This window comes from Hyaena hyaena, unplaced genomic scaffold (genome assembly GCF_003009895.1).
Source record: "Hyaena hyaena isolate Hyena2069 unplaced genomic scaffold, ASM300989v1 scaffold_826, whole genome shotgun sequence".
Lineage (NCBI taxonomy): Eukaryota > Metazoa > Chordata > Mammalia > Carnivora > Hyaenidae > Hyaena > Hyaena hyaena.
Window position 1 is genome coordinate 699,588 of NW_024081449.1, and position 21,662 is coordinate 721,249.

At 36.6% G+C, this 21,662-nt stretch overlaps 1 protein-coding gene across 1 annotated transcript in view; it reads left to right on the forward strand.

Moving 5' to 3' along the window:
• Positions 1-18,124, forward strand: part of ACADM (acyl-CoA dehydrogenase medium chain) — a 32,150-nt gene extending 14,026 nt beyond the window's left edge. Inside the window, exons 7-12 of the mRNA XM_039219395.1 lie at positions 2,867-2,997; positions 6,719-6,827; positions 11,085-11,225; positions 11,810-11,905; positions 15,582-15,830; positions 17,312-18,124. Of these exons, the coding sequence (XP_039075326.1) occupies positions 2,867-2,997; positions 6,719-6,827; positions 11,085-11,225; positions 11,810-11,905; positions 15,582-15,830; positions 17,312-17,383 (798 nt within the window). The 3' untranslated portion in view covers positions 17,384-18,124. The remainder of the gene's footprint in view (positions 1-2,866; positions 2,998-6,718; positions 6,828-11,084; positions 11,226-11,809; positions 11,906-15,581; positions 15,831-17,311) is intronic.
• The last annotated feature ends 3,538 nt before the right edge of the window (positions 18,125-21,662 follow it).

Consider the following 21,662-nt stretch of genomic DNA (forward strand, 5'->3'; position numbering starts at 1 on the left):
CGGGTGTTCACATTTTAATGACACTAAGATTAAGTTGTAGGTTTGTAGAAACTCTTATCCATCCTCATCACAGCTGTCAGGGTAAGGGAAAATGTTTGTGCAATGTAGGCCTTAGGGAAGTGGCTGCTATACATCACCAGTTAGCAAAGGTATATGTAGTAACTTATGTTCTGCTCTAACCTGTTCCTTCTCTCTAAGTTAGGCTCTTTGTTTCCAGGCAAGACTTGATTTTCCAGTTATATTATTTATGGCACTGGAGAGCCAGCTGTACCTTTAAAGAGTTTAGCTCATTTCCAATACATAGAATAGCCTCTTTGAGTGTATTTACCTTTGTGTCTAGTTTTATGATTCCTTGAATAGCTAGGGCATGAGAGACATTTTGGTTAGCTGATTTACATGTTGAGCTGTATGAACATCTTGGACTAACACAACGGTAGAAACAGAATTGTACATGTAAAGGTCGATCTTTTATGAGTAAGGGTCATTAGCCTGTTCATAGCTCAAGGGAAAGTATAGAGGGAAACAGGACCTGCTGGAGACACGGTATATGTTCCCATAATCGAAACAAGAAGTTCCCACAGTAAGTTCCTTCACAAGGTGCAATCATCATACCAGGGCCAGAATAAGGGGACAAGTCACTCCCGGTATTGATCAACAAGGTGCCTTAGGGGTCAGTGCTCAAGCAGAAATAATTGAGTGGGTGTGGATATCGGTCGTCATCTGATTGGCAAGAGACTGTGCAAACTTGCTTTAACCTCACCAGGAGTTTTCTCAACTAGTGGGCTCAGAATGGCTCCAACACTCTTAACTATAATTTCAGCCCTGACTTCTCCCTTGAGTTTGCTCTTCTATATGTACTTATCTATTAGACATTTTTTCTTGTCTAGACTTCAATAGTTTAAACTAAATATGTCCCAAACCAAATTATTTTCTCTCCACTCTTTTCTAGGTTATCCCTAACTGAAAGTTGCCTAAAGTAAAAAATTTAATGATCATAACATCCTCTCTAACTCCTGTTGTAGACTCTTGGTCTGGAGTTCTCTCTTGTCCATCAAGAGGGCAGATGCAGTATTAAAATGCAAGAGAGGCTAATGTCTGGGAGGAGGCAAGAGTCCTTGCGTTTTTATTAGGATCAGAAGGCTTACAAGCATGGTGGACGTGCACAAAAAGAAATGAAACTGTTAAACATTAACTCATGGGCATGAGGGAAAGGGGGTTTTGAAGATATCTGGTAATAACAGATTTGGGTCAATTCAAAACAAAATTCTGGCACTGGATGGAAGGTTATTTACAGCAGACTTGAGGTGCCAAGTCTGTTTACCTAAACTGGATAAGAGGATGCTACAGCAGGGTCAACAAGGCACCTTTCTTTTGCTAATTAGCTCCCCTCTGGGCAACTTTGCCCTCTTGTGGTCTATAGCCCATTCACCTATTTTGGTCCTTCCTTCCTGTGAAAGCAGCTTTCTGCTATTCTACTAAATTGGGGGGTGCTTCCGCCCTGAATACCTAATCTTGTTTACCTAATCTTGGATGTGTTCATCTTATGGCTTTCTATTTCTTCATGCCTTGTTAACCCATTGGTGTAAACTCAGAGAATTCCTAAACTTATTCCTCACAAGCTCCCTAAGATCCTATTTAGTTATCATGTCCTGTGATTTCACAACACAGTTCTCTCCATTTTTCTTATTTCTGTCTTAGTTAAAGCTTTATTTCTTGCTTGTACTATTGCAAAGCTTCCTAATCTGACTCTAGTCTTATGTGGGTACTTCTGCGATTTACTGGCTCTGTGAACTTGGGCAAATTAGTCTCACTAGGCCTCATTTTCCTTATTTGTAAAATGTAGATACCTGGTATCAATGCCATAGGGATTATTGTGAAGTTTTAGTACTTAGAACAGCACCTGGAAGATAGTGAGAAGTTGTTATAGCCCCTTAAATCCACCCTTATGGTACTGGGGTTTTTTGTTGTTGTTGTTGTTTTTGTTTTGTTTTTTAAGTAGACTCCATACCTAACATGGAGGTTGAATTTGTGACCCCAAGATCAAGGGTTGTATGCTCTACTGACCAAGCCAGCCAGGCACTCCAACTTTTTTTTTTTTTAAGTAGGCTCCAGGCCCAATATGAGCCTTGAACTCACAACCTTGAGGTCAGCTGTTTCACACTTTACATTCCAGTACCGAACTGCTAATAATTTCTCCTGTACAACTGCTATTTAATTGCCTTAGATCTGCTTGCCTCACTTACTCTTCCTTCAGAACTTATCTTTTTGGGGGCACCTGGTTGGCTGTCAGTTAAGTGTCCAACTCATGATTTCGGCTCAGGTCATAATCACACAGTTCTTGGGTTCGAGCCCCACATCAGGCTCTGCTTGGGAGCCTGCTTGGGATTCTCTTTCTGGTCTCTGCCCCTTCCCTACTTGTTCTCTCTCTCTCCCTCTCTCAAAATAATAAATTAAAAAAAATAAATGTTTTTACATTTAAGCAGTTTATTTGATGTTCTAAGAACATTTTACTTTTAGGTATTTATTTATTATTTTTAAATATTTTTATTTATTTCTAGGAGACAGAGAGAGAGAGACAGCATGAGCAGGGGAGGGTCAGAGAGAGAGGGAGACACAGACTCTGAAATAGGCTCCAGGCTCTGAGCTGGCAGTCAGCACAGAGCCCGACACGGGGCTCGAACCCACGAACCGTGAGATCATGACCTAAGCGAAAGTCGGATGCTTAACCGACTAAGCCACCCAGGTGCCCCTTACTTTTAGGTATTTAAAAATATTTAATATTGTGGGTTGAAAAATAAAAATACACTCCTGGTTTTAAACATTCACAATCTAATAATTAATATTTAATTCTTTCCATATATTTAAGGCCTACTGTGTAACAGAACCTGGAGCTGGCTCTGATGTAGCTGGTATAAAGACCAAAGCAGAAAAGAAAGGAGATGAATATATTATTAATGGTCAGAAGATGTGGATAACCAATGGAGGAAAAGCTAATTGGTGTGTTGTTTAAACATCTCTGTATATTGCTTGTTAATTACTTCATATTCAGAATCTTCCCTCCCTCCTTTCATTTATTATTAAAACACCACAAATAAGGTAAGTTTTATTCATGGAACTAGAATGTCCACCAAAGATCATAAATAGTTCAATATATATATATTTAATGTTTATTTATTTGAGACAGAGAGAGAGAGAGCGAGCGAGCAGGGGAGGGGCAGAGACAGAGACACACACAGAATCTGAAGCAGGGTCCAGGCTCTGAGCTGTCAGCACAGAGCCTAATGTGGGGCTCAAACCCATAAACCATGAGATCATGACCTGAGCTACAGTTGGACAGTTAAGTAACTGATCCACCCAGGTGCCCCTAGTTCAATATTTTTAAAAACTAATTTTAAGCCTTGAATTATTTCTTCAAACTAACTCTTCAGAAGTTTCATTTGTAAAAGAAAATAAAACCCAAAACACCTGCTCTGGTTGAATGTGATTAGGAAAGCCAGAGCCCTGACTACTTGGCTTTGTCCATCTCCACATCTGTACCCTATACCAATACCTCCTTGAAAATGTTCCCTGAAGACTGAAGAGAAAGGAAAACCACTGGTATAGTACATTTCCCTGATTCTAAACAGTAAGCAAAGGCAATCTTAAAACTCAGATTATCTTTTAGGGAAGACAAAGTATTACTTTAATGAAATCTAAAGGTACAAATGTGTAGGTCCAAAAATAATGAAATTCAACAAAGGGTTATAAAATCACTTGTATAAATATAAAATGTTGAAGAAGATATTTATACCATTACTTGTGGAAAAAAGATGAAGAAAATTAAGTGGGTAACTAGTTTTAGTAGAAATCAACAATGCGATGTATCTGCCTTTAAGAAGCTAATGTAGGGATGCCTGGGTGGCTCAGATAAGCCTCCAATTTCGGCTCAGGTCATGATCTTATGGTTTGTCAGTTCAAGCCCCACATCAGGCTCTCTGCTGTCAGTGAGGTGCCCACTTTGGATCCTTGGTCTCCCTCTGTCTCAAAAGTAAAGTGATTTTTTAAAAAAAGAAGGTAATGTAATTTCTTGCTGAAATGATAGTATAGCACAAATGAGGAAAAAAATGGTAACAATTCTGTACGATACATTTTAAGACCTATCTTGAGAAAATGAAATAAATTCAGAAGCAAGTAAGTATCCTTCATTAGGAGGCACCTAAAAAATATGTGCTGTGAAGAGTAAAGGAATTAAGTTTGGTTATTTGGAAAATTTTTCAAAGTTTTAAAATAATGTCACACAGAAAGAAGAGCAGGCTTGTGCATGTGCTTTAGGAAGCCAGTTTAGAATTAATGGGTAAAAGTTAGAAAAATGTAGACTATAGCTCAACATAAGGACAAGCTTTCCAACAACAGTGCCATCCAGTGTGTGTTAGGTTGTCATGGAAAATAATGTATTTACCCATCACTATAAATATGCAGGAATGTAGATAGAGATTTCCTTAGAACAAGGACTTCGTGGTGATTGGAAAAATGCACCAATAGGGCTATCTTTCCTTGTCTGCAAAAGTTCTGATCAGTATATCTGTGTGCTGGGGGCTTCTGAGTGGCTCAGTTGGTTAGGTGTCTGACTCCTGATTTCGGCTCAGGTCATGATCTCACAGTTCATGGGATCAAGCCCTGCGTTGGGCTCTTGACTGAAGGCACGGAGCCTGCTTGGGATTCTCTGTCTCCCTCTCTCTCTCTATCCCTCCTCCATTCATTTGTACATTCTTGCGCTCTCTCAAAGTAAATACATAAACATTAAGAATATATGTGTGTGTGTGTGTGCGCGCGTGTGCGCACATTAGTGCGTGCTCTGCAGGGCATTTTTCTGGTAAGTAAACCAGTTTTCCTGGAGATGAGCCTCCCAGGAAGTTGTTTGTTTAATTTAAATGTATCCATTAATCCCTCTGTGACTGTCCAGTATTAAGGAATGCTAGATCATTATCTTAAAGTCCTTATAATATCCAAAAGTAATATAAAAGTGAAGAAACTATTCAAATTTAACAAGTTGAGAGAAATCTAATAGTGCAATTAGAAGTTTTCATAATTCTGGGGCACCTGGGTGGCTCAGTTGGTTAAGCATCTGACTTTGGCGCAGGTCATGATCTTGTGGTTCCCGGGTTTGAGCCTCACATCAAACTGTGCTGACAGCTCAGAGCTTGGAGTCGGCTTCAGATTCTGTGTCTCCCTCTCTTTCTGCCCCTCCCCCACTCACACTCACTCTCAAAAATAAAAACATTTAAAAAATTTAAAACAAGAAGTTTTCACGATTTTAAGAACTCGTTAAGCATGTAGTAAGAAATTAGGTAATATGTGAAACTAGAAAACAATATTTACTCCTTTTTACTATTAAGTGAAATTGTAAAGTGAATAATAAGGTTAAGCATAGAAAATAAATTTGTTGCTTAAGGAATTTTTTTTTTTTTAATTTTTAATGTTTTCTTTCTTTCCAGGAGAGAGAGAGAGACAGCGTGAGCAGGGGAGGGTCAGAGAGAGAGGGAGTCACAGACTGAAACAGGCTCCAGGCTCTGAGCTGGCAGTCAGTACAGAGCCCGATGCGGGGCTCGAACCCACGAACCGCGAGATCATGACCTAAGCGAAAGTCGGACGCTTAACTGACTAAGCCACCCAGGCGCCCCTGCTTAAGGAATTCTTTAAAAATTCTCCTATATCAGGCTTTTTAGAACATGAGTTACATGGACATTTGGATGTTTTAGTTTTTATATATTTCATGTTCCATTTTAAAATCTCCTGAGAAAAATTCTTCTGGAGAGAAAACCTAGCAAATATTCATAATAGTTTGGCTATAGCAAAAACAGATTGTGCTGAAAACAAGAGGATAGTAGGTAGAGTACAGGGGTCTTTATCTCATATATTATTCCTTTCACAGGCAGCCCTATTTATTGTCCTTTTCCAGATATCTTGTACCTTAAATAATGAAACTAGTTCTAGGAAAGAAAAGGTGCCATATCCATCACAGCACATACTTATTTCTTAGATTACATTACATAATCTTGATACAAGGAATTCATACTACTAAATAAAGTTAAATACCTTACTATTTAAGAAGTAGACCTGGGTTGGGGCGCTTGGATAACTCAGCTGGTCTGACTTCAGCTCAGGTCATGATCTCGTAGTTTATGAATTCTAGCCCAGTGTTAGGCTCTGTGCTGACAGCTCTGAGCTTGGAGCCTGCTTTGGATTCTGTATCTCCCTCTCTTTCTGTCCCTCCCCCTCTTGTGCTCTATCCCTCTGTCTCTCAAAAATAAATACTAAAAAAAAAAAACTGGATTAAAGTACTAGCTCTGTCACATCATAAGTGTGTGACTTGAGTAAGCTTCTAAACCTTTTTTTAATGTTTTATTTATTTTTGAGAGAGAGTGTACACAAGAGCGCTCAAGAATGGGGGAGGGGCAAGGAGAGAGAGGGACAGAGGATTGAAATGGGCTCTGTGTTGACTGCAGCGAGTCTGATGTGGGATTCCAACTCAACAAACTGAGATCATGATGAGAGTCTAAGTCAGACACTCAGTTGACTGAGCCACCCAGGTTCTCCTAAACCACTCTGATTCTTTACTTCCTCATTTGTAAAATGGGAAAATAATTGGGGTTTTTGGGAGAATTAAATGAGACAGCCATCAGTATGAGTTATCTGTTGATGTCATTATCACTGTATTTATATCATGTATATATATTAGGTATTTCTTATTGGCTCGTTCTGATCCGGATCCCAAGGCTCCTGCTAGTAAAGCCTTTACTGGATTTATTGTGGAAGCAGATACCCCAGGAGTGCAAATTGGAAGAAAGGTAAAGTGTGTATTTATCAGTGAAAAGGTTTCAAATACTATTGTAAGTATAAATTTCAAAAATACTATTTCAGTTTCCTTTATTGAAACCATTTTTTATAGTAAATTGCAATAAAAATAAAGCTGGTTTTTAAATTTTTAATTCCAGTTAACATAGTGTTCTATATTAGTTTCAGGTGTACAATCTAGTGATTCAGCACTTTCACACATCACCATGTGTTTATCATAAGTGCACTCCTTAATCCCCATCACCTATTTAACCCATCCCTAAAAATTAAACTGTGTTTTCATGTCATTAGGTGAAATAGCCTATATATTGCTGAAGATTTTAAGTTGAGGATAATCATTGTGATTCATTATTTGAAAAACTGGCCATTCGTGGTGCCAGTCTATACAGAATGCTAATAACAGCTGTGAGGGTTAATGAAGCAGAAATCAAACTGTCATTTATATGGCCTGCCCAATAATAAGAGTTTTAGACATTTCCAAAGACTTTCCTACTCTTTTTCATTCCTCACAGCAGCCTTTTAGGTTAGGATAAGTGGTATTATGCCCCTCATATTGATTAAAACAATACCCAGGATCACATAACACTAAGAGAAAAATCTGTGCCTTGAGGAAAGTGGAAATGGTAAAGAGACTTGAATGTGGGAAGGCAAGAAAAATTTTATTTAAATAAGAAAAGGTAATTTAATGTATTTGAGAGTGTGGAGATAATTTAGCAATAGCATTTAAAGTAGACTAAAAAGAAGAGTTTAAAATTTAACAAATCAAAGTAGGAAAGAAATGAAGTTATTAAAGTAGACCTAGTGAGAGCTAAGGAAATATGATTAAGATTTAACTTTGAGACTAGGAAGAGGAGACTCAGTTTTACAACTGTAAAACTCTTTGCAAAATGAATTCGTAAAAAAAATATTGAAGGCAAAGGAGAAATTATGGAAGTTTATTAAAGAGTTCCTAAATGTTACGTGAATATATATATTCTTCATGGGGAATGGCATATATTACCTGGTGGTGAGACAGTAGACTAAGGGTGGCGTAACCTGAACTGGAAAAGCTAATTTGGACTGACCAACTTACGCAGACTTCTGAACCAGTCATGTGTATTAATATAATCTTGTTTTATTAAAAGTCATCAGAGTCTCTCTGTTGTACCCAAACCTCTTGAAAATGGAAAAATCTGGGGCGGGGGGAAGAAAGAAAGAAAATGGGAACATAGTAGAATACATAAGAGGGGTCATTTTTCTTTTAGGTCATAGAATATTAAAAGTGGAAGATGTACACGTTATTTCAGTCTGTATACTGAATATTGAAACTGAGATCCAAGTAAATGATTTTACTCACTGTAACATACTTAGATGTGGTGTTGAAATCACTAGTAAGGTGTCCTCAGAACTTGCCCAATGTGGTTTCTGACACCATTCTCTGTTTTCTTTTATGAGTAGATATTATAAGCTGTACTTTACAAATAAAGCTATAATGAGGTTGTTGTATATAATAGAGTGTAAGAATGGATGGGCTTCTTCCAAGCAAATCTGTTTTTTTTTTTTTTTTATGTTTATTTTTGAGAGAAAGAGAGAGAGAAAGACAGAACATGAGTGGAGGAGGGCCAGAGAGAGAGGGAGACACAGAATCCAAAGCAGGCTCCAGGCTCTGAACTGTCAGCACAGAGCCTGACGTGTGGCTAGAACTCAGAGACAGCGAGATCATGACCTGAGCCGAAGTCAGACGCTTAACTGCTTAACCAACTGAATCACCCAGGTCCTATTCATGTTTTATTCATGTTTCCCTTTTAGGGATGGTTGCTAGAAGACTTAAGGCCAAGTTTTTGGCCATCTCTAGAAAGTGTAAAGGACCAAACTTTTTTTTTCAGTAATAAATTCACTTCCTGTTGTATTTTTTTCCCAATTTTCTCACTTAAAAAAAAATCTCTAATTCAATAAATACTTATTATTATTGAGTTCATCTTGTGTACTTGGCACTATTCTGGTGTTGGGGATACTCTGTAAGGATCAGAACAGACAAAAATCCCTGCCCTTGGGGAGCTTACTTTCTAGTGAGAGAGAAAGATAATTATATTGCATTTACTTAAACCTCCTTAAATCTTTTTTTATATGGGCAGTTTACAAATTTATAAAATTTGGTATTTTAAAAAATATTTTCTGTTTTAGAAATCATTTGGCTTGAGATGAGTCCAGCAAGCATTTTGGTTTTAAATATTCTAGTGTTTGTAGTGAGTCTGGGAAACAGGAGGGAGTAAACTGTTTTCATAAACAGTGTATTCTCATTATATTAAGAAAGGATCTAAGGCAATAGAGTTTGTTGACTTATAAAGACAAAAAAAGAAAAAGATGTTGGTTTCTTTCCTGGTAAAACTGTATATTATTGTTACTATTTCTCAAGCCCAAAAGCAGACTATTAATATTAAAGCAAGCAAGCAAAAGAGTTTGTTAACAGCTATATATTCCCATTTTCCTTGCTTCTATTAACTAACTGCTTATTAAAAATTAGATTAAAATGTTTTTTCCGTAAGGAGAAGAGTCACAATATCTGCAGCTTCCTTTCAGCTAATTCAGGAAATAATGCTAATAGTTACACACACAAAACACAGAAACAAAGCAAATGTGACAAAATGTTAATAATGGGTGAATAGAGGTAAAAGGTACATAGGTATTTGTTATACTACTCTTACAGCTCTTTTGTTGGTTTGAAAAATTTCAAAGTAAAATATTGAGGGGATATAGCTACTTTGGTAGTTTCTTATAAAGTTAAATATTCACTTACCGCATATCCAGCACTCCTACATATTTATCCAAGAAAAATGAAAACAAAGGCCTATTCACAAATGTTTGTAGCAACTTTATATAAATGCTAAAAACTGGAGTGGAAGGGGAATGTCCATCCATTAGTGAGTAGATAATGGATATATGATCCATCCATACAGTGGAATACTACTCAGCAATAAAAGAAATAAATTACTGAGCAGCAGCAATATCTCAGAAGCACTCTGCTAAGAGAAAGGTCAGGCCTAGAAGGCACTTATTACTCATTATTATTCTACTTACATGACATTCTAGAAAAGAAAAAAAAAATATATGGACAGAGATCAGATCAGTGGTTGTTGCAGATTGGGAGTAAAGTAAGGGTATTGACTAAAAAGGGGCACAAGGGAATATTTCTGGGGTGCTGAAATAGTCTGTATCTTGACTGTGGTAGTGGTTCCACATAATGCATTTGTAAAAATTGTTAGAAATTTTAAAGAGGGGGGATGCCTGGGTGGCTCAGTCAGTTAAGTGTCTGACTCTTGGTTTCAGCTCAGGTCATGATCTCATGGTTTGAGGGTTCAAGCCCCAGGTCAGACTCTATGCTGGCAGCTTGAAGCCTGCTTGAGATTCTTTCCCTCTCCTCTCTCCCTGCTTCACCTCTGCTCACCCTCTCTCTGTCACAAAATAAATAAACATTTAAAAAAAAAAAAATTTTAAAGAGGAATTTTCTGGTATGTAAATTCTACTTCAGTAAACCTGATTTTAAGAAGGAGTTGGTACATTACTTTGCTAACTCTATTAAGCTAAAGTTAAACATCCCAAATCAGATTATGTTCGCTAAATGATTATCCTAACATTCATGGTAAAAAAAAAAGATAGCCTTCAAACATATGATGAAATTTGTCTTTGTAGTTAATATTTACATGTAGACCTTTAGAGTATTGTTGGTTTCAGAGTTTGAGAAACAATTGTTTTAGACTAGGGGTTGACAAACTTTTTTTGTAAAGATCCAGATTATACGGGCGCCTTGGTGGCTCAGTTGGTTAAGTGTCCAACTTCAGCTCAGGTCATAATTTCGCAGTTCATGAGTTCAAGCCCCTATTTGGGCTCTGTACTGACAGCTCAGAGCCTGGAGCCAGCTTCAAATTCTGCCTCTCCTTGCTCTCTCTGCCTCTCGCCACTCGTGCTCTGTCTCTCACTCAAAAAATAAACATTAAAAAAAAGAGCCAGATTATAAATATTTTAAGACTTGGAGAACCACAAGGTCTCTATCTTAGCTAACTCAATTCTACTATATCAAGAAAGTACCCATTGATTATATATAAGCAAATAGGTATTGACTCTTCCAGTAAAGCTTTCTTTATAAAACAAGCATAAGCCATTGTTTGACAACCCCTGTTTTAGATAATTGCAGAAAATCCTAAAACAGGTTAAAGCAAAAATTCATGCTAGCTCAAAAAGTGTTCCTTAACATATATTGTTTTCCTCATTAGGAATTAAATATGGGTCAGCGATGTTCAGATACAAGAGGAATTGTCTTTGAAGATGTGAAAGTGCCCAAAGAAAATGTTTTGATGGGTGAGGGAGCTGGTTTCAAAATTGCAATGGGAGCTTTTGATAAAACCAGACCACCAGTAAGTAATATCAATGACCTGATAATCTTTATAGGATCTTTTTTTTTTTAATCTTCTTTTACTTATTACATTGAGTAGTTTTATTTATACATGGTCTATTTGGTGTGTATTTCTTTTTAAATATCTACTTCTTTTATTAAGGATGGAGAGATACTGTCACTTTTCTTTATTTTTTTAGAATTGTTCAACTGTCTTGCCACCTGTTAAAAAATTATTTTAGCAAACACAAAATTACTGCAGTCACTGTTGATTTACAGACAGACAGTCCATACTTAATCATTCCTGCTAATATGGGCTCATATCCTTTTCCCTTACTCAGTAGGAATATTTTCCCTAACAAGCTTTCCCTTGTTACACAGAAGAAATGACTTGTCTCTAGGCTATGATCCTGTGCCTCACTAATGCCTTTAATTTATAAAATATAAATTTAAATGCTTGTTCTCCCCCATCTCTTCTTTGGTGTCCTCAAGATATACGTCATGTTCTCTTTGTATAATCCTTAACTTAGAATTTAAGCAAATAGGCACTGTACTGTGTTTTAAAGACAACATAAACTTTTGCTTTGTAAAATTTTAAACTACTAGGTAGCAGCTGGTGCTGTGGGACTAGCACAGAGAGCTTTGGATGAAGCTACCAAGTATGCCCTGGAGAGGAAAACTTTTGGAAAGCTGCTTGTAGAGGTAATTTTAATTTTTTAAACATTTTTTTAATGTTTATTTATTTCTGAGAGAGAGAGAGTGAGTGGGGAAGGGACAGAGAGAGGGAAACACAGAAATCTGAAGCAAGCTCCAGGCTCCCAGCTGTCAGCACAGAGTCTGATGCGGGCCTCGAGCCCACGAACCGTGAGATCATGACCTGAGCAAAAGTGGGACGCTTAACCCACTGAGCCACCCTGGTGCCCCTAGAGGTAATTTTAATACTATACTTGCTGTATTCAAATCACATTCAGATTAAAATGCAGAGTCCTTACAATGGGCTTCTATCAGCCACACTGGCCTTTTGCTCATCTTTCCTTTTACTCTTCCCCCAGAAAATCCACTTCCTCATTCATTTCACTAAGAATCTGCTCTAGTCACCCAATGAAAAATATCTCCAACATTCTATATACTAATACCACTTATTTTTTTTTTCATAGTTCTTAACACCACTCAACATTATATCATGTATGTGTTTTGTTTATTATTTCTCCTAACTCTCTCACTCGAATGTCAGCTCCACATAGGCTATGGATTTCTGTTTTGGTAACCTGTATACTGCTAGTACTTAGGATACATTTCCACTATGAACTTCTATTTAGTTCATTTAACAAATAGTAATTGAACACCTACTATATTAAAATACTAATAACTGAATGCTTTCTCTCTTCCACCCACTATTCTAAGGGGTTTACATGTATTAACTCATTTAATCTTCACAATACTGTGGAATGGGGACTTTTAGTCCCATTTACTGCATGTATAAACATTACGTATTAGATACGTCCAACCTCATATATAAAGGAACCCAGATTCGAACTTCTGAGTAGTCACCTAAAGAGTATGTTCTTTTGCACACTACATGTGCCATGTCCAGGAAAAGAAAAGAAATTTGACATAGTCTCCGTGCTCAGAGACCTTGGAAATATGATACATATCTTAAAACAAGTGTTAAGCAATAATATAGAACAATATAAGATTAAGTCTCTAAATGAGAGCTATAGACAGGGTTAGAGAAACCGAAAGGAAAGACTGTTGTGGGTGGGCCTGACGTATTACAGGGATTCTGAGTGGTATTTAGAACAGGGTTTCTCAAAGCATGGTCTGAAGAGAAACTGAATGAGACTCATGGGGATTTTTTCATCAGAATCTCAGAAGAGAAGAATGTGCCTCTTATACCAGGTTGCTAAAGCTGTGGTGAAATAAGTGTTTCTGTATATGGCCAGTGGGAATATAATTTGATATAACTTTTATGAACCATATTTTTGCAATATATATCAAAAGTACCTAACTTTGGGCTCACAGTACAGTGGTTATTCTATAGCTGTATTTCATAAGATAGGTATCTTTCAGTTATACTCCATAAGGACAGTATGACATACCTATAGCTTATTCATTTCAGCATTATATAGAAACAAGCAAAATGTTGATCATCCATACACTGGAATACTTTGCAGTATAAAGAAGTTCTTTATGTATTAATATAGAAAGCACTCAGATTTATTGATAAGAAAGCAAGGGACACCTGGGTGGCTCAGTCAGTTAAGTGTCTGACTTTAGCTCAGGTCATAATCTCACAGTTTGTGAGTTCGAGTTCTGAGTTGGACTCTGTGCTGACAACCCAGAGCCTGGATCCTGCTTCAGATTCTGTGGGTCCCTCCCCTGTTCACACTCTGTCTCTGTCTCTCTCTCAAAAAAAAACATTAAAAAATTTTCTTTTAATAAAAAATACATTTAACAAAAGCAAAATGAAGAATCCTCAACATGGCAAGCAAGCATTATGAGTAAAAAAGGGAGAGATTATGAATGTATTTGCTTTTATGTGTGTCTCATATCTCTGAGAAGGTGAAAACAGTTAACCTGGTTACACCTAGGAAGGGGAAGGCAGGAGTTGGGGAGAGCAGGATGATAGAAGAAGGAGGAAAGTTTAAAATTCAAACTGGTGGATGGATTACCTATTTAAAAAATAGAGTGAAAACTAAAAACAAAACAACTTGAAAGAATCATTGGCTTAGAAGAATGGGCACAACCAGGCAGGTAGACCTAAGGGAGGATATTTCTCTCCTTGTTCCGTATAGGAATTATTTACAGTAATCATTGCCTCCTCTTAAGACTCGATTACCATGCTAATCTCAAGCAACTTGTCACATTCAAAAATAGTGTGTGTTTTTTAAAAATACAGTAAATATAAGAAATTGAACAGTTTAGTTTTTTGTATTTTGTGACCTTTGGTTCGTATTAGTCTGCACACAGTCATAAGTTTTGTGGTTTTTATTACCTCTTAGTCTTCAAAACCTATTTTGATGTTGCCTACTATGGAAAGCATCTTTCTAATCATTTTGGTATTTTTGTTTCTAAATGCCTATAGGCTTTCTTTTAGTATGTATTATTTTAAAGCATATTCCATTCCATGTTCATTGTAGAATAATTTATGTTATACAGTATAAATAAAATTGAGTAATAAAACTGCTTCATGATCCCATTGTCCAGAGATACAGTGACCATCTTGCTATATATTCGTTTTTTCAATGAATATATTTTTCAAAATCTGTAACCATAGAGTATTTTGAAATTTTTACTGATCAGTACACAGAAACATATTTCTATCCTACACCATTTTGGCTATAAAACTCATAGAACACTTACTGTCTTATTAAAGGTACTTATCTTAGGTCTCTTCTTTGATTGTGAACCTCTATTGGAGGATAAGAAGCATTTTTATTTGTCTTTGTCATGGCATTTACTTTCCTCTGTCAGAATCTGATACAGTGACACATTATTTTTCACTGTATCTATAGTAATTTTCTTTAAAAAGTCCCAGCAGAGGCACCTGGCTGGCTGAGTTGGTAGAGCATGTGACTCTTGATCTCAGGATTCTGAGTTCAAGCCCTATGTCAGGGATAGAGTTATCTTAAAAATACATACGTAAGTCCCAGCAGACACCCAGGAGGATACATAAAATTTTTGTGGCATTTTACCAGAAATGCATAACTTCATTCCAGCTTTGAGAAAACATCAAACAAACCCAAATTGAGGGACATTCTACAAAAAAAACCCCAGAAAACAAAAAACACCACTCAGGGTTCTAAAGCAGTGCCAAGGTCATGAGAGACAAGGAAAAACTAAAGGATCCTAACAGCTTGGGGAAGACTAAGAAGAAATAATAGTTGAAATTTTAGATGGGAACCCTAAACAAAAAAAATGACATTAGTGGAAAACTTGGCCAAATTTGAATAAAGTGTATAGTTTAGTTGATAATATTCTAGTAACATTAATGGCTAATACCCTGTTCTTAGTCATTATAGTATGGTTATGTAACACGTTGACATTAGAGGAAGCAGAGTGTAACTTTTTACGTCCAAAATTAGTTTTTTAAAGTAAAAAAAAAAATTCCAGGAGAAAAACTTTTAAAAAGTTTTTTTTTAGTGGGGTGCCTGGGTGGCTCAGTAGGTTGAGCATCCAGCTTCTGCTCAGGTCATGATCTCACCTTTAAGGAGTTTAAACTCCGCATGGAGCTTGTTGCTCTCTCTGAAGAGCCTGCTTTGGATCCTCTCCGCCCCTCACCCTCTCATACGCTCATGTGCTCCCTCTCTCTCAAAAATAAACTTTAAAGTTTTTTTAGTTAGCATATATCCTTAAACTTTTTTCTTTTTAATTCTAGCACCAAGGAATATCATTTTTGCTGGCTGAAATGGCAATGAAAGTTGAACTAGCTAGAATGGGTTACCAGAGAGCAGCCTGGGAGATTGATGCTGGTCGCCGAAATACCTACTATGCCTCTATAGCAAAGGCATTTGCTGGAGATATTGTAAATCAGTTAGCTGCTGATGCTGTACAGATTTTTGGAGGCAATGGATATAATACAGAATATCCTGTAGAAAAACTAATGAGGGATGCCAAGATCTATCAGGTAAGGTTAAAAATGATTTTTGTAGTTTTTTAAGTAAAAGAATATTCATAGATGACAGAGCAGATTTCTGATTATTTAGGGAGTTTGTGCCATTAGTAATAAACTATCAATAGATGGGTATAAGCTGAAGTTTTTAAAACTTATTAATACAGAAGAATGTTACCTTTAAGTATATGCCTTAAGAGAGAATAGGCTAACAACAAAGTGAATGGTACAGACAAGTACATTTATGTCTGGATCAGGCATCTTTGATTCTTAACATCCTAGCTGATCATAGTCTACTCTTTGCTCTCCCAGAGGTATGTATATCATTAAAAAAATTATTTTAGAGGCATCTGGGTGGCTCAGTTGGGCTCAAAAATCAACTTTTGATTTCAGCTCAGGTCATGATCCCAGGGTTGTGGGATCAAGCTCCACATCAGGCTCCATGTTCAGCATGGAGCCTGCTTGATATTCTTTCTCTCTCCCTCTGCCCCTCTCCCCCACTCATACTCTCTTATTTGAGAAATAAGTTATTTTATTTTGAATCATGCTTAACAACTCTTGAATTGATTAAAACCATATTTGGGAGTAAAACAACATGAAGAGACCGTGATGTCGTGGTCAGAAAAACTTAGAGATAGGGATAATTTGGTAAATAAGATATAAATGCACATGTTCTCCACATGTCGCTTAAGTACTTTTAACCCATGGTCCTCAGTATCTCTTCCCTTGCTTCCCTCTATCCCCAACCAATTATTTGGCAAATCCAGTCATTTGAAATCTGGAGGTAGAATCCTAGAATGCTAGAGTAAGAAGGAAATTTAGACATTGCAGCCTCTGAATTTAGACATGAAAAACTGAGGACCAGGATTTGTGCCTTATCCAAAGTTACAGGTTTATCTGGTGAAACTGTCTCTCTCCTGAAGCCTATAAGCCTATAATTATTATTGTTATCAGTCATTTACTAGAAGTTCATCTGAGAAGACAAACTGTAACAAATTTGCTAGAGTTTAAACTGGAAGTAAGGGCTGGCTACTCAGATTGTTTCAGTAAAGCCAAATCATTCCAGCATCTTTTTCTTTAGCAACTCTGTTTCTTAGGCAGCAAGAGAGAAAATTAGGTGTAAGAAAAAAAGTGGAAAATGACTGAAGGTGACAACTGGGTAAAAACAATTCAGAAAAGTTGAATAAATATTTTTGCAGTGTTTAACTTTTAGATTTCCCAAACTTTTTGAAATGTTATTATCCTTTAATTTTTTTGAGTCCCAAAATTTTGGTAAATGCCTTTTTATAATTGAACTAATCTTTATTTTAGAGAATTATAGATTTTCATGGGTTTCACACAATCAGGTTTTGGAATCACTGTAGACTACAGACCCTGTATATGGTTTGATTCAATTTGGTATTACAATGGAGCTTATATTACGGTCCAAAATATTGAGTAAATTGAAGGGTTTATGTAATGAAGATATTTCACATACATCTGTTTTTTTCTTGCAGATTTATGAAGGTACAGCACAGATTCAAAGGCTTATTATAGCCCGTGAACACGTTGGCAGGTATAAAAAATAAAGAGATTGCTATAAAACATGATTAATTGTTGAGTAATTAGAACACAATCTACTTTTTAAGATAAAGGCCTCAAAGATATTTTCTGGTAAAATTTTAAAATAATTGCACTTACATTGAACCTATGCCACTGATTCTAATACTAGCTTTACACTTTTGTTTAAATGACTTGCTTTTTCTCAAACAGGTTTGGTTTCACTAAAATTACGTGTTATCCTTATACCACTGTACTTGAATTACATTAACCTAGAAAAGTACATTTGTTTTGTTACTCCAATCACTTAAAGAAACAGAAGCTCTTTGGATTTCAGTATTTTCCCAATGACATTTTTGAAAAGTGGGCTTATAAAAGTATTCAGAATGTTCCAAAATTTACATTAGAAAGCACTGTAGAATTTGGATGCCATCAAGTAACTTGCTGGTGACTTTGTAGACCTCGTGGTATTCTAGTGGAGGAATTTATTTTGCTACAATTTGGAAAGTATTTCTTTTCAGTTTTGTATAATAATAGTAAAAAAATTGATGTTCATATTCTCTCAACATACAATGGCTAGAAGTTATTGAAAATCTTGTTTAATTCTGAGCCTGCATGTCACTTGCCTTATTTAAAAATAAGTCAATAAAATATGCCTTAAATATTTTTATATGATTCTTAATATCTGAGTAGCTTTTGGTCTATCGTACACAATCTCATTTCATGTGCATGCATTATGAAAAGAAACAAATAAAATTGTTCAGTGCTTATTTAGTGTCTCTGTGTTCTCCCCAGGAAGTTTTATTACTTCATATAATAGTGAATTTGTGATTTATTTACTGTGATGAAAAAGCTTCATGTTTTGATTTTGAACTGCATGAAGTTACTGCCCGTTTTTCACTAGATTATATTATTAGATTTTCAAAAAATATAAATATAAAATAATGTAAGAACAAAGTTTGTGAATTTAGTATTTCTTTGTAATATTAAACATAAAATGCTGCTAAAATACGTTATACTAATTGGTGTTTCTGACACCACTTCTGATTTTCTGATTCTGCACCAACTGGGCATCCTATAGTTCAATGGCACACACAATACTCAGGAAAAACACTTTACATACTTTACTGATCTATTATAAAGGATACAACTGAGGAACAGCCAAATATAAGAGATAGACATGTAGAGCAAGCTGTAAGGTGAGAGCTTTCATACCTTCTCTTGTTGCACCACCCTCCTAGTACCTCAGTTCTCCATCTCTTGTTCAGGAGTTTTTAAGGAGAATCTTCCTCCCTTATCTCCTCCCCTTAGATCAAGGGTGGGGCTGAATGTTCCTACCCGTATTAGTGGGGTAGGGCTGCCAGAATAAAATGTTGCAGGCTGGGTTACTTACACAACTGAACTTTAGTTTCTTACAGTTCTGGAGGCCAGAAGTCCAAGATCAAGGTGCCATCTGGGTTGGTTTCTGGTGAGATCTCATCCTGGCTTGTAGAGTGCCACCTTCTCACTGTGTTCTCACATGGCCTTGTCTGTGACATGCATGGGGAGAGAAAGCTCTGGTGTCTTTCTTTTCAAATAAGGACACCAGTTTTATTAGATTAGGGCCCTACCTTTATGACTTCATTTAACCTTAATCACCTGTCTCACAGTCCACATCCAAATACAATCACATGGGGAAAGGTTAGGGCTTCAATTTTGTGGGAACACAATTCAGTCCCTAACACCACCATCTGATTACTTAATCTTTCTGGTGATCAGGCCTATCCTAAATTCCTATCTAGGGGCCCCACCCTAAGTCACCTCATTAGCATAAACTCAGATGCCATCTTTTGTAAGGTGTTTGTCATGAAAAACAACAGATACTTAGGAAATTCCAAAGTTTTAGGAGTTCAGAGCCAGGGACTGGGGGCAAAGACCAAATACATTCTTCTTTTGCCACGCTTAATTATAAAAATGAAAATCTAATCTTTTACAAAAAATATTTAAAAGACTGCTTTTTTCATGCTTAATTATGAAATTGTACTTTAATGACACAGATTGGTAAGGAAATTTAGAGACTTTCTAATTGAGTATTACAAAGAAATTACAAGTTAAATAGAATATATTCCAAATGCAGATTCAGATTTGAATTTACAAGACTTCATTCCAAAAATTTACCTACCAATTCTAAACATAAATCTTGTAGACATATAAATATATTCCAGAGCCATATGATGATAATATTTATTAACGTACCCTTGATTATAAGTATTAGGCTTTACATAAGTATTTGATTATATAACTATCAAATAAGACTTCTGGTCACTATTAACACAAATGAACTTAAACTACTTTATGAAAAAAGTGAATGGGGCACCTCGCTGGCTCAGTTGCTAGAGCATCTAATTCTTGATTTTAGGGTTATCAGTTCAAGCCCCACTTTGGGCATGGGACCTACTTAAATAAATGAACAAATGTATTTTAAGTACATTGAAGTGCCTCATAGATCAAAAGGGCAAGAATGGAGTCAGTTTTAGAAAGGGTCTTTAAAAATCCCTGTTAGATTTCCTACCACTTATATAAGATGATTGGCTAGGGACATTACAGCCAGGATGGTGGGAAGAGTCATAGACTACAAACAGGATTGTTAGTTGCCTACATCTGTGAATTAATGGTTCCTGGAAAAGGCAGTTTTGTAACAAAGCTGGTATATTTCTGGCAATTTTAATTACTTTTTAAGGAATGTGCCATAGTCATCAATTTGCATAAAGGGAGAAGAGGTTTTTCCGTGCCTTCTCTGGGTTTAAAAAATGGGTGTTCATGTGACTTTTTGAATGACGTCCTTTTATTTGAATGTATTACCCATAATCAAATAGTCCAAATGTCTTTGGATACTGAACATTAAATCCTGCATAAGTGTCCAGCTTTTGATTTTGGCTCAGGTCATGATCTCAACAGTTGTGAGATCAAGCCCCACATCAGGCTCTGTGCTGAGTATGGAGCCTCCTTGGGATTCTCTCTCTCCCTCTCATTCTGCCTCTCCCCTGCTCATGCTCTCTATCTCAAAATAAATAAATAACCTTAAAAAAAAAAGAACAAATTCTACAGGAGACACTTTAAAAAATGTTAAAAATTTAATTTAGTGAATGAGGGAACTAATGAGATGTTAAACCTGTCATAAGGGATGGGGCACCTAGGTGGCTCAGTCGGTTAAGTGTCCTCTTGATTTTGGCCCAGTTCATGATCTCACAATGAGATTGAGGCCTGCACGGGGCTCTGTGTTAACAGCGCTAGAGCATGCTTGGAATTCTTTCTTTCCCTGTTTGCCCCTCCCTTGCTTGCACTCTGTCCCTCTCCTTTTCTAAATAAATGAATAAGCATTAAAATTTTTTTAAACTGGCAAAAGGGAGAATTTGAAAAACAGACATATAGGCAATTAGAAATGCTTAAAATTTGCTAATCTAAACCTGCTTAATAACTTATAGGGCAATAAAATCTAACGGGGTCATCTTTTCCATGGAGCAGAAATCAACTGTAGTTCATTTGCACTACTATCCATTTTCTATAACTTTAAAAAAAAAAAGGCTAGTCAATAGGAAGACAATCATAGGTACATAGCACTTCAGATAAACCTTCAGAATCCATTAGATAAAACCCAACACTCCACTAAAAGGACACTCAATAATTCCTTTTACCCATTTCCAAGTTTTTGACAGTGTTTCTTGACAGTCTCTTCCTTGTGATCATAAATAACCTGCCACGATTATTTTTGATACAAAAAGGTGGGTTTCATTAGGTTTGGCCTGATTACTGACACAGTGCTAATTAACCGTGTAGGCCTCCTTGCATTTACTTTGGAAATCCAAAGACGTACTTTGCTGAACAATTACCAAAGATGTAGGATTTAAAAAAAATTTTTTTTAATGTTTTATTTACTTCTGAGATAGAAACCCCGTGAGCAGGGGAGGGTCAGAGAGAGAGGGAGACAGAATCTGAAACAGGGCTCCAGGCTTTGAGCTGGCTCTCAGCACAGAGCCCGACACGGAGCTCGAACCCACGAACAGTGAGATCATGACCTGAGCCACCCAGGCACCCCCCAAAGCTGTAGGATTAACTTCTGTCTAAAAGTCTTCATAGGGACACTCAAATTTGACTTTTAAAAGCCTCTATAATTTGCCATCTCAAGGCTAGAGAACCAAAGCCAAGCAACTCTGCACCAGAGTTCTCAAGTAGTACCGATGAATTTCGGTGACTTTCCTCAGCATCTCCAAAATTTACTAAGGTTCCTGGCTTGCCAAAAAGGCCCCTTCCTAACCACCTGTAAAACTG